This window comes from Bufo gargarizans, chromosome 4 (genome assembly GCF_014858855.1).
Source record: "Bufo gargarizans isolate SCDJY-AF-19 chromosome 4, ASM1485885v1, whole genome shotgun sequence".
Classification (NCBI taxonomy): domain Eukaryota; kingdom Metazoa; phylum Chordata; class Amphibia; order Anura; family Bufonidae; genus Bufo; species Bufo gargarizans.
The window spans coordinates 527,627,551-527,640,221 of record NC_058083.1 but is presented as its reverse complement, the minus strand read 5'-3'; the positions used below and the strand labels follow the sequence as shown (position 1 = coordinate 527,640,221).

The following is a 12,671-nucleotide window of genomic DNA, read 5'->3' as shown; positions in this document are numbered from 1 at the left end:
TTTATTATGAAAACCCCTTTTTTTTTTTACTTTTTTTTTTTTGTCCCACTCTGGAACTTCAACTTCTGGGGTCTGATCCCCTCTGCAATGCATTACAATACAATCTGTATTGTAATTCATTGGCTGTCAGCTTTTATGCCTAAGGGGCTCAATCTCAAAGGCTTTCGTAGGAGGCAAGCCCCCGATGCCTATGAAAAGCATAGGGCTTGCCTTTTCTGCCATCGGGTCCCTGCCACTGCAGCCTGGGGACCCGATGGTGAAGCAGAGGGCACCCGTACCCTCCGCGAACCCTCTGCATGCAGTGGTAAGCTTTGACCGCGGCATACAAGGGATTAACACGCCGGAATCTGTGTTTTCACCGATGCCAGCGTATGCAGCAGGGGCCCGGTTGTCAGTGACTGCTGGGTCCATGCCGCTGATCTGGCGGGCCCAGCTCCTTCACCCGCCCGATCAGCCCGCTGTACATGTACGGCACTGGTCCTTAAAGGGGTTCTGCACTTTCATTTAACTGATGATCTATCCTCTGGATAGATCATCAGCTTCTGATCGGCGGGGGTCCGAGACCCGGGACCCCCGCCGATCAGCTGTTTGAGAAAGCAGCGGCGCTCTAGCAGCGCCGCGGCCTTCTCACTGTTTACCGCCGGGCCGCCCGCCCACTGACGTCACGACTTGTATCAACTAGAGTGGGCGCGGCTAAGCTCTGTTCACTTGAATGGAGCTTAGCCGCGCCCACTCTAGTTGATACAAGTCGTGACGTCAGTGGGCGGGCGGCCCGGCGGTAAACAGTGAGAAGGCCGCGGCGCTGCTGGAGCGCCGCTGCCTTCTTAAACAGCTGATCGGCGGGTGTCCCGGGTGTCGGACCCCCGCCGATCAGAAGCTGATGATCTATCCAGAGGATAGATTATCAGTTAAATGAAAGTGAAGAACCCCTTTAAGTCACGTCCACCAGGGTTCTTAAGGGGTTAGTAATGGGGACGTTTCGTCCTTTTCCATTCTGGGAATCGAAACAATTAGCTCCTCGACGTGTGAAGGGGTCTACAGGCGAAAATGATTTCATTGTGTGAAATTCTGGATGTTTGTTTTAATTACTCCCATTGCTCATGGTCTCAATCGAAGACGAGGTTCAATCCAGAGTTATCTACTGCCGCATCTATTTATTCCGTACTGATACACTATGGGGGTCATTTACTAAAGACCGGTGTTTCACACGCACTCCTCTCAATACATTTGCACATTTTTTGCTCTCCATATGCCAGAACTGAAAACTACTCAAGCCAGACGCTGCAGTAGATTTCTGGTGTACGTGTTGTTAAATCAGTTGCACCGCGGAGGTCACACCCACGGCCTGCCTCCTCCTGCTCAAGGACAAGTGAGAAAGAGTGTCAGAAAAAGACAAAAAATTTAATTTTTTGTTGCAAATCAGCAACTGCTAAAAATTGTGTGACTTTTCTGCACTAAAAACTGGCATAGAGCTATGATGAATGACACCTTATGTATTTATATGTCTGTTCAACATGTGTATTACTGTATCTCACTTTCCATTTGTTATACTGTTATCTGATCCATACAGTGCACATCTGTGTTTAGTTTATTGCTTATAAAGGTCACATGACAGCTCGGGGTGGTACCTGTATATACTTCTGCCCAACACGTGGTCCTCTGTGTAGAACCTTGTGCAGCTACAGTATCTACCACATTACTTTGTTGGGAAATTGCCACTGGCTACAATCTTGTTTTATACTATTACATGTATGGATACGATGGGACTAAGGGCCCCATAGTTGGCCTGAAACACACAGGTGATTGTGTCCGTGTTGGATCTTATTTGGATATATCATAAAGCCTGAAGTTTTATTATGCTCTCCGGGTGCCGGACCTTCTTCATTATCCTATAGGAAATACACACAGTGACTGAATACATTGTCTATATGTGATGATCAGATGATGGAGGAATCTGACTCTCAGAACTGTTTTTATCTCTAGAGTCATGGAAGGTCTCCTCTTACCCGGTGATGTGAGGGACTGGGGATTCTCCATTATGACGTCCTTGTACAGATCCTTGTGTTCTTCCAAATACTCCCACTCCTCCATGGAGAAATAGACAGCGACATCCTGACACCTTATAGGAACCTGACAACACAAGGACACAGTCATTACCAGACCCCTCCCTTGGCGTTATTGTATAATGTCCCAGCATTCCCAGCAGCGCTCACCTCTCCGCTCAGCAGCTCAGTGATCCTGGTGGTAAGTTCTAGGATCTTCTGCTTATGTATCAGGGAATGAGGTGGAGGCTCGGTGATGGGGCTCCGGGTCCTGCTCCATCCTCCTGACACACGGGGTGTCACACACTCACCAGACGACTTCTTCACTACTGTGTAATCCTGTGTATGGGGAGACGCCGATCACTACAGAGATTCTAAGAATCCTTCCCCTTTCCAGACATTTCCCTGGTTTATTACTAGAGATAAGAGTGATGTCATGTGAGACTCTCACCTCTCCAGTTATCAAGGAGATGATCTCCAGGGTGAGGTCTAATATCCTTACAGCCATGTGGTCTCTGTCCTTCTCCATCCTTGGTGGGTCCTTGATGGAAAGGACCATTGGCTCTAAAAAGGAGAGAGTCCTGTACCTAAGAAACCTGAAGGAAATATGGAGGATAAAGAGCAGAATTAATTTTAGGAGGGAACTGATCATTATAAAGGACTACTGATACCATACAATGGAAATGACTTGAGGAAATAATCTTCCAGTCTACTATAACCCATACTTTTCATTATCCCTGAAGAAATGCCTTAATCCTCCCAAGATGTTAGCAGGAGTAGTTGATTCCACTCCCGATCTGGATAACAGAACGTTTTCAGTACTTTTGCTGCATCTGCCTTCAGGAAGAAAGGCATCATCAGAAACACACTGCGGCAGGGGCGTAGCTAAAGGCTCATGGGCCCTGATGCAAGAGTTCAGCTTGGGCCTCCCTTCCCTCAGTGCGTTGTGGCAAGGGACAGGGAAACACATAGCCTTCGTACCACCTGAGGCAAAATTGAAATAACACCCCCCCCCCCCTCAATCCAAATTCTTGATCCAGAGCTGTAACTTGACCGGCATGTACTTTCTATAATACCAGTGTCCTCTTATATGTCACAAGCTTCTTTGGGCCCCCTCAGGCTCCTGGGCCCGGTAGCGACTGCTACCTCTGCACCCCCTATAGCTACGCCCCTGCACTGCGGGCTACACGCAGGTACTGCTGGCGGCTTGGGATGGTTTTGGGAGGTGACAGGTTCCCTTTAAGGACCCAGGACAAGAATGCTCGTCCTAAAGGGCCGGTACTTAGTGCCCCAGGACAAGCATTCTCGTCCTGCGGTACTTCCCCACCCCCGCGCGTGCGGTGCCGCGATCAGCAGCAGAGGAGGTTTGCGCTTCCTCACTTCATCCAAAGGGGGTCCCTGCGCTGCTGTGGCGGGGATTCGATGGTTGCCATGGCAGCCCCAAGCCATTCCAAGGCTTAGGGCCCGGCATGTACGGAGGCCTAAGAGGCCCAGCCCCCAGGCAACAGGCAACTGTTAGCGTCTTACCTTCAATGTTGTGCTGCATTGAAACAGGGATCAAACCCGAGTGGGACAAAAAAATGTAAACGTTTCAAGTAAAAAAAAAAGGAAAGAGACATATTAGGTATCGCAGTGTCCGTATCGACCAGCTCTATAAAAATATCACATGACCTAACCGTCAAAAAAATACAAATAAAAAGTGTGTCAAAAAAGCAATTTACATCACATAAAGTGTAATACCGAGAGATCAAAAAGTCATATGCACCCAAAAAATTATACCCTACCTAAGACAGTCGCCCAAAAAAAAAAAAAAAAACTATAGCTTTCAGAATATGGAGACAATAAAACATGATTTTTTTGGTTTAAAAAATGCTGTTATTGTGTAAAACTTAAATATAAAAAAGTATACATATTAGGTATTGTCGCGTCCATAAGAACCTGCTGTATAAAAATATCACATGAACTAACTCCTCAGGTGGACACTGTCAAAAATGTATTTTTAAAAGTGTGTCAAAAAAGCCATTTTTTGTCACCTTACATCACAAAAAATGTAATACCAAGCGATCAAAAAGTCATATGCACCCTAAAATAGTGGCAACCCCTACATAAGCCAGTCGCCAAAAAAAAACTAAAAAAAAACTATGGCTTTCAGAATATGGAGACACTAAAAAAATCATTTATTATGTATCATATTTGGTATTGTCGCGTCTGTAACAACCTGCTCTATAAAAATACCACATGATCTAACCTGTTATATAAACACTGTAAATAACAAAAAATAAAAAGGGTGCCAAAACAGCGATTTTTTTGTTACCTTGCCTCACAAATAGTGGAACCAAAAATCATATGTACCCTAAAATAGTACCAACAAAATGGCCACCTTATCCTGTAGTTTCCAAAATGGAGTAATTTTTTGGGGAGTTTCTACTCTAGGGGTGCATCAGGGGGTCTTCAAATGTGACATGGCAGCTTAAAAGTATCCCAGCGAAATCTGCCCTCCAAAAACCATATGGCGTTCCTTTCCTTCTGCGCCCTGCCGTGCGCCCTAACAGCAGTTTACGACCACATGTTGGGTGTTTCTGTAAACTGTAAATCTGGTATTTTTTATAAATAAAAATGAAATTTTTTTGACTCAATTTTACCATTATCATGGAGTACAATATGTGACGCAGGGGGTACGATCAGTGGGGGTCCTACTCCTCAGATAGGGGATAACTTTAAACAACCGGAATACCCCTTTAAGGTCCTTTCAGGCTTGGTCATTAAAGAGTTAAAATCAGGGTTCCTCAGAGACTTTTTGCAGCGCAAGTGATTGATTTAAATGCTGCAGCCAATTCAGTATTCAGGATCTTCAGGGTATCCCAGAGGTTAAGCCCCCACCCATCACAAACTGGTGGCATATCCTAGAATGTAATGCTGGGATCAGAGAGAACTTCAATCCCAGTCATTTAACCCCTCAGATGCTGCAGTTAATAGAGCCCATGACATTTGAGCAGATAGGGTCCTCACTCTGCCCCCTGATTGGGTCTCCCATGATGCAATTGTGAGGTGCCGATTAGTTGTCATGGCAGCCAGAGGCCTACTGAAGACCCCCAGGCCTGCCATCTTATTGTTTCTAATACTCCCTGCCCCTGGAGGTGTCACAGAATAGAGGTAAAATCCCTATATGCTGTAATACAGAAGCATTACAATGTATAGTAGAAGCGATCAAAAATCACAAAAAAAAATGGTAAGAAATAATGTTTTAAAAACATTAAAAAAAATATTTTCCTGTATAAAAAAACATTTGTCAACAATGAAAAAAATCCTGTTATTTGTCATTCACTGTGAAGGTTGAATACCAGAACGATTGTTTCTTTGGTCACCTCACCTCCCATTAAAATGTTGAATTAAAAAATGACTATAAAGCCGTATGTACCCCAACAAGTTATACCTATAAAAGGTAAAACTCACCCTACAGAAAATATAAAGTTATGCAGAATATGGGAGTGCAATTTTTGCTTTTTTTTTTTTTTTTTTACTTAACATTAAAGTATTAAAACATAGCAAAAACTAGACACTTCGGTTCTGTCGTGATCGCAGAATGGAAAGAGCCGGACGTCCCATCACTAACTGTAACTGGAGTCTCAAAATCTCACCCCCACCTCCAACATACAGTCCTATGTAAACAACATAGCTCCACCCCTTCAATACACAGTCCCATGTAAACAATGTGTCTCTTCTAAATACATACCTAAAGTACAGTCCTGCAATGATGGGGTCCAACCGACTGGTCACATGACTGTGACATCATCAAAGGTCCTATAGCCACTAACATTTACATCCCTCCACTGTAAGTGATCACATGACTGTGACATCATCAAAGGTCCTACAGCTACTAACATTAACACCTCTTTCTTATAACCGATCACATGACTGTGACACCATTAGCAGTTACGACCTGGTCATGTGACCTAACCCGTTGATTTGCTTTCTACTTTGGGGTCACATTGATAAAACTGTCTTTGTTGCCCACAGGAACCAATCACAGCGCGGCTTTCATTTCTTTTAGAACTCTTGACAAATGAAAGCTGAGCTGTAATTGGTTATTGGCAACAAGCAGTTTTTCTTTTAGGGTATGTATACATGCAGGGGCGTAGCTAAAGGCTCATGGGCCCTGGTGCAAGAGTTTAGCTTGGGGCCCCCATCTCTCATTGCTTTTTGGCCAGGGGCAGGGAAGCACATAGCCTTCCTGCTGCCTGAGGCAAAAATTTAAACTGCACCCCCACCATGCCAAATTTATGACCTAACACCTTCCCTCCAGCCAGAGGTGTAACTTGACCAGCATGCACCTTCTATAATACCGGTGTCTTCTCATGTGGCACAAGGGTCTTTGGGGCCCCTCAGGCTCTTGGGGCCGGTAGCGACTGCTACCTCTGCACCCCTTATAGCTACGCCCCTGTATACATGGAGTTATTATTCCAAAGTGTTTTTCCTTACCAAATGCTGCACTTTTTTTGTCAGGTAAAATGCAGAGTTTTCTGATGAAAACCAGATCCCCTCTCATGAAATGGGATCCACCAGGTGGCGATCATGTGATGGAAATGTAGTTTTGGTGTGGTTACAGAATTCAGCATGGGGGAAGGGGGGACACATGCATTGCCTGAGTGGGCCCGTAGGGTTGCCACCTTTTCTTTTCTTTTCTTCAAGCCAAACCCGAACACTTTAGCACCTCGCGTCAATTTTCTGGTGAAGTATACACTATGCACACGGGCGACGGATCATGACCCATCGCTTCCTGCTTTTCCGTGAAGATGGCGTTCAAGTGAAAGAACACAGAGGCTTCAGAGGCAACCTAGCTTCCTGACCAATCAAGAAGAGGGGCGGCGAGTCCTGATTTCAATCCGCTTCGTGATTGGCTATGAAGCCGGACCAATCAGGAGGCCGGGACGCGAGTCATGACATACTGCCCAGCTTGCTGATTGGTTAGGAAGCCAGGCTGCCTAGCAACAAATGAAGCAGGCTTCCTAGCTATTCAGGAGGCGGATGATAACCCACCTCCCGGCTTCCTGATTGGAAAGGAAGTCGGCTGTATGCTCCCTTGGCGCTGCCAGTCAGAGGGATGGAAGTTCCAATATCGGAGCATTTGGGCGAGTACACACACCCTCCTCCAGCTGATTCCGGTGCGGCCGCGTCACTTCCGGGTATATGTCACGCTGGACAGGATACAAGATACACAGAAAACAACCACCTCCTGACAAATCCCTACCAGCTCTCCCTAGACTTCTATGCCAACGTTCAGACCCTGAAGGTGGGAATGAACGTGTCCTCGTGCCTGGGCTGAAGATACCCTAATATCCCTAAGATGGTGAAAGAGGGAAAAAGGCAGCCTGCTCCCTCAGGACCTGGAGGGGGCAGGTGTCTCTCTAACAGCCCAGACAGACAATAACAACAAACACAAAACCAACTTATCTTGTAAGCAGGAACAGCAAATCCTTCCTTCCTCAGCCAGACAGAAGCTATAACCCGCACAGGACACTGGGAGTGGGCGTAATTTAAACTGATACCAACGACCCCACCCAGTGCACCTGAAGGGAGGCGGATACAGCTCACTCCAAAACAAAAACAAAAGGCTACACACGTGCTGCTAACCTGGCAGACCTCCGCACATAATCTGAGCAGGGCATGACAGTATAGCATTCTGCCAGGTATAGGAATCTGGCAGAACACCGGCAGTGACAAGCTCAGCTGATAACCACTCGCCGACGCTCACCGCCAGCTCACACTCCTGTTATAATATTGCATCAGGTCCTTACACCTACCCTGTTTACTACTAAACATAAAGTGCCAGTGAGGGGGGGGGGGGGGGGAGGTTGTGATACTGGTGCCAGGGATTGGTTGTCATTGTTCAATATTAAAAAAGAACATGGTGCTAACCTGTGTGTTCTCCCTCCATGAGCTGCCCTTCAGTGCCCACCTCAGGGTGCAGGGGCAAACCATCACTATGTAGTCACCAGGCACACCGCACAAACCTATGGCATTTCCTCTCTCGGAAAGATTTTCTGTTAAGTTTCCTACATCAGCAGCAGTGCACATCCTGTAATGTCCCGCCACACGGGCAGCCTGCACGCATTCATGGCAGTGGCGCAGTACACACGACACATGTCAGGGGATACACACCTGGTGCTATGACAGTCCGGCCATGCTAAGAAGCCTCCTGCTGCCATCTCCACGACTGCTCTCCCGGCTGTGCAGTTCAGCCATGTGTGAGGAGGAGAGGAAGGGAGGGAGCGGGATTTGGGGAGAGCACACAGGACCTGATGACAAGGGTTCACCCTATGCTTCACCGCAATGTCAGGTGAGGCTAGCAAGTCTGCAGTTTAAAATTAATCCTGTCCCTGGGTAAAGGCTTGTTCCCGGGCACAGGATTACAAACCCGGACTGTCCGGGTCATTCCCGAACGGGTGGCAACCCTAGCCCCAACCCAGGTACTGTGGCACCATGACCGTACTGCTACTGAACAAAGCACTGTATAAAGACCAATATTACCGCCATACAGTGGTAGATATTAGATTTGGCTGATTTTGTCAGCCATTTGTCAGACTGCTTGTGCTAGTGTGCGGCATTTAAAGCTATAGTACTCAATTTATTAGTAATGTGAATCAGGCCAATCTTCACATCATTCATACATCACAATAAATCGTTCACAATATTTATCCTGGTCCTGATAGTGTGCTACCTGATGTATTGGTCAGCCTCACAGTTACCGACCATATATTGTAGTGGATTGACCTGAAAGATAGGCTTGAGGGCCATGGGTCTGGTCTTGCATGATTTTTTTGGGAACCAGGAATACTGGAGAATACCTTCCATAGCATGGTTTTGTGCAGGAACTCACCAATGGAGCTCCTTAGAAAGCACACACAGATTATACTTGCAGGTAATATCTGGCGGCGTTCCCTGTACTATACTGGGTTGTTCCACTCACCCACACTGGGTTAACTCGGGTTCGCCGATCCCCGTGGTTTTACAGCGTCCCACGTGTTTGGTTGGATAGTTGCGGTCTCTCTCGCTGCAGTCTCTTGCGCTGTAGCTAGCTCTATTGGAACTTCCTGGGAGCGCTCCACTAAAACTGTTCAAACATATTTAGTTTCATTCCATTGTTATCATTTTTGGTATAATTGAATTGCACCAAACGCGTTTCGGAGCCTATACTTGCTCCTTCCTCAGTGGTCAAGTATACCTATATGCATCGGTTTTTATAGGTATAAAATCATCCACAATATCAGGAATGGAATCTTGGATTTGGAGTTCGTGGAATCAAACCAATATTGCCAATTCCTTTTATATCTCACAAACAGGAATTTGTATTTGCTTTTCATATTATTCTTCATTCTAGGTATAGCTTTACCAAATTCATGTTATTGCTGCGTTATTCTTGCGGCTGCTAAAAACCTACGTTATTGCTGCTTTTTTTGCTGCGTTATTCTTGCGGCTGCTGAACATCCCATATTCAATTAAAAATCAATGCTTATACATCCTCATGTTTAGAGTATAGCTCCACATTTCACCATTAGCCTTCAAAGAAAAATAGATAGATGACTATAGAGGCCCTTAGTCAAGGGAGGACAGGGGTACAGATTAAAACAGAAACCCCTGTCGTCCATCAACAAAGGGTGCCCCCTTACTACAAAAAGCCAAAGAGTTCGAGTTCAGCATTTAATCCTTCCGGTTGAAGAGCATCAAACTCGAAAGTTCTCCTCAACTCCTGTCGTGACATTTTTGATTTATGATCACCTCCCCTCCAATGCCTCTCTACCTTCTCAAACGCTGTAAAAATTAAACCCGTAGGGTTTTGATTGTGAAAGTATTTAAAATGTTTGGACAGAGCATGTTATTCATATCCCTTTATATTGGAAATATGTTCCGATATTCTTACTTTGAGTAACCTCTTGGTCCGCCCTATGTATTGTTTGCCACAAGGGCATTGTATCACATATAGCACATTATTGGAATTACAGGTGAGGTCTCTTATTTCCATCTTAAAGGCATCTTGGGTAGACTGCACTGTAGAAGTTTTCCGTTGAAAGGTTGTATTTTTGCAATTTACACATCTTCCACACCTAAAAAAATCCCTTTAGATGGCTCCATTGATGGTAGACACCCTTCTTCTTTACTACTTTAATACATGGTGCCACCCTAAGGACCACGTTCAGGGCTTTAGTGTATATGATTTGGGGGCTATTGGCGATAAAGGGACCTATTGTTTTATCCTCCAAAATATGGTGCCAGTGTCTTTTGATAATACGCTCAATCTTTTCAAAATTCGAGCTAAAGGGTAAAATGATACGTGTTTTTTTTTCCTTTTGATCTAAAATATTCTCTTTCTTTTTGCTGTAAATTTTAAATTAGACGGATTGTCATTAATTTTCTCCAAAAAAACTGAAAGTTCCCTTTCATCCTTTTTCCAAACAAAAACAATATCATCAATTAATGCCCCCAGTTGAGCTAATGTCCCCATAATGTGCCAGTATGAAATACCCCTATGTAGTGCCCCCAGTAAATTCCCCCATAGTGCTCCTCTCTCCCCTTCCTCCTAGTGCCCCCATAATGTACCAGTATAAAATGCCCCATATATAGTGCCCCAGTAGATGCCCTCAGTGTCCCCCATAATTTGCAAGTATAAAATACCCCTTCTTAGTGCCCCCGTAGATGACCCCATAGTAATCCTCTCCCCCTTCCCCATAGTACCCACCACAATGTGTCCCAGTATAAAATGCCCCTATACAGAGCCCCCCATATAAAATACCCCTTCTTTGTGGCCTCAGTAGAAGCCCCCATAGTGTTCCTCCCCCCTTCCCCCATAGTGCCCTCCATATAAAATACCCTTTCTTTGTGGCCTCAGTAGATGCCCCCATAGAGGCCCCAATAATGTGCCAGTAAGAAGTGCCACCCAATAATGTGCCAGTAAGAAGTGCCCCCATAGATACCCCCCAATAATGTGCCAGTAAGAAGTGCTCTCATAGATGCCCCCCAATCATGTTCCAGTAAGAATTCCCCCCATAGATGGCCCCCAATCATGTGCCAGTAACAAGTGACCCCCATAGATGGCCCCCAGTCATGTGCCAGTAACAAGTGCCCCCCAATCATGTGCCAGTAACAAGTATTGTATCATATTCAAAAATAAACACTTATACTTACCTCCATGGCACATTCAGTGAAGCGGTACAGGCCTCTTCCGGCCTGTGTCCCGCACTGTACTACTCAGGCTGCGCGATTATGTCATCGCCTGCATCGGTCGCTGATAGGCTGCAGGCCTAGGCCTGCAGCCTATCAGAGGAACGGGGAAGGCAGACTCCTCTCCCCTGCCCCGCAGCATCCATCTGTATTACTGGCACATGATTGGGGGATGGCGATACAGATGACTATGGGGATGAGCGCTTCCACAATGGAGGCGCTCATCTCCCTGTGCCCTGCTGCTGTCCCCCACTTGTGAGCAGGACTGTGCAGCCTGGGGCAATCGTCTTACTTTGCCTAATTGGCGGTGCGGCCCTGCTGGCGCCCCCTGAAATTTTGTGCCCGGGGCAACGCCCCCCCCCCCCACGCTATGCCACTGCCATTGGAGGGGTAAAAAGAGTAGTAATGCCCCCTTGCAGGGCGTTACAGGTGCCCACCCAAAGTGGGGTGCTACTGGCTGGGGTCCCCATGAGTTGCGGAGGTTTAATCCCTGGCGAGTCAGCGTAAGGGTGAATCGCTGTCACCTGTGCCAGACTGTGTATATGCTGCTGACTGTTGGTTATCCAATAAAGTCTTCCCGGAGCGTTGTGCCCTCACCCTGTGTTGTCTGAGCAATGTTCCACCCACGGAAAAGGAGCACGGACGTTCGGTGGTATGAGCCCTGGCCCTGCGTGGTATTTATAAAGATAGCCAGGCCGGCGGACGAGAGCACCCACTGACCCTCGTGTCTCCAGAGGGTCCAATGTTCAAAATTGGGGTCTTTTATAGGGGGTTTCTAATCAATAAGGCACATCAGCACTTAGAGTCCACTGATGTTTTAGTGCCCTGGTGACTAAAGCTTACCATCAGCAGTTGTTTCTTCTAAATCCCCATGCACATGCATGCTCAGCTTGGGCAGGCATCCATGTGTTCTGAATGGGGAGGGGGACGTAATCTGCTGTCCGGCATGTAAAATTCAACATCAGGGAAGAGTCAGGAGTCCACCGTACCACAGGTCTGGCCCATACACACTGAACGACACCGCTCTAGCAGCTAATCGATCATGTTAGATTATTTTTATCCTGTGTCATGCAGAGTCTATCAGGAGAGAATGTATGGGAGGGAATTAAAGGTGATTTTAAGGGTTTCAAAAAACAACAGATTGACAGCTGTATATGCAAATGAGCACATGACATCACAAGATAACATCACAACATTCCATGACATCACAATGATGGCTCTTGTACAAATAAACCAGAAACTATGCGGACAGCTCATACTTTTCAGGAGGGCTATCTGTGTGGTCAGAGGCTACAGCAGGTAAGTATGGAGGTGATACGGCTTCCTCTATGGTCGCAGGACACAATGAGCAAGATTATTGGAGTACATCCACATAGAACCACAAAATAAACTGACATACTGGGGATTAAAAAT

The 12,671-nt window shown here is 46.2% G+C and overlaps 1 protein-coding gene across 1 annotated transcript in view; it reads right to left on the bottom strand.

Annotated features, from left to right (window-relative positions):
* The window catches only part of LOC122934788 (zinc finger protein OZF-like), a 68,403-nt gene extending 62,597 nt beyond the window's left edge, over window positions 1–5,806 (bottom strand). The window contains exons 1-2 of the mRNA XM_044290491.1: window positions 5,776–5,806; window positions 2,494–2,638 (exon numbers count right to left, since the gene is read on the bottom strand). Coding sequence (XP_044146426.1) covers window positions 2,494–2,601 — 108 coding nt within the window. The 5' untranslated portion in view covers window positions 2,602–2,638; window positions 5,776–5,806. The remainder of the gene's footprint in view (window positions 1–2,493; window positions 2,639–5,775) is intronic.
* Window positions 5,807–12,671: the final 6,865 nt, after the last annotated feature.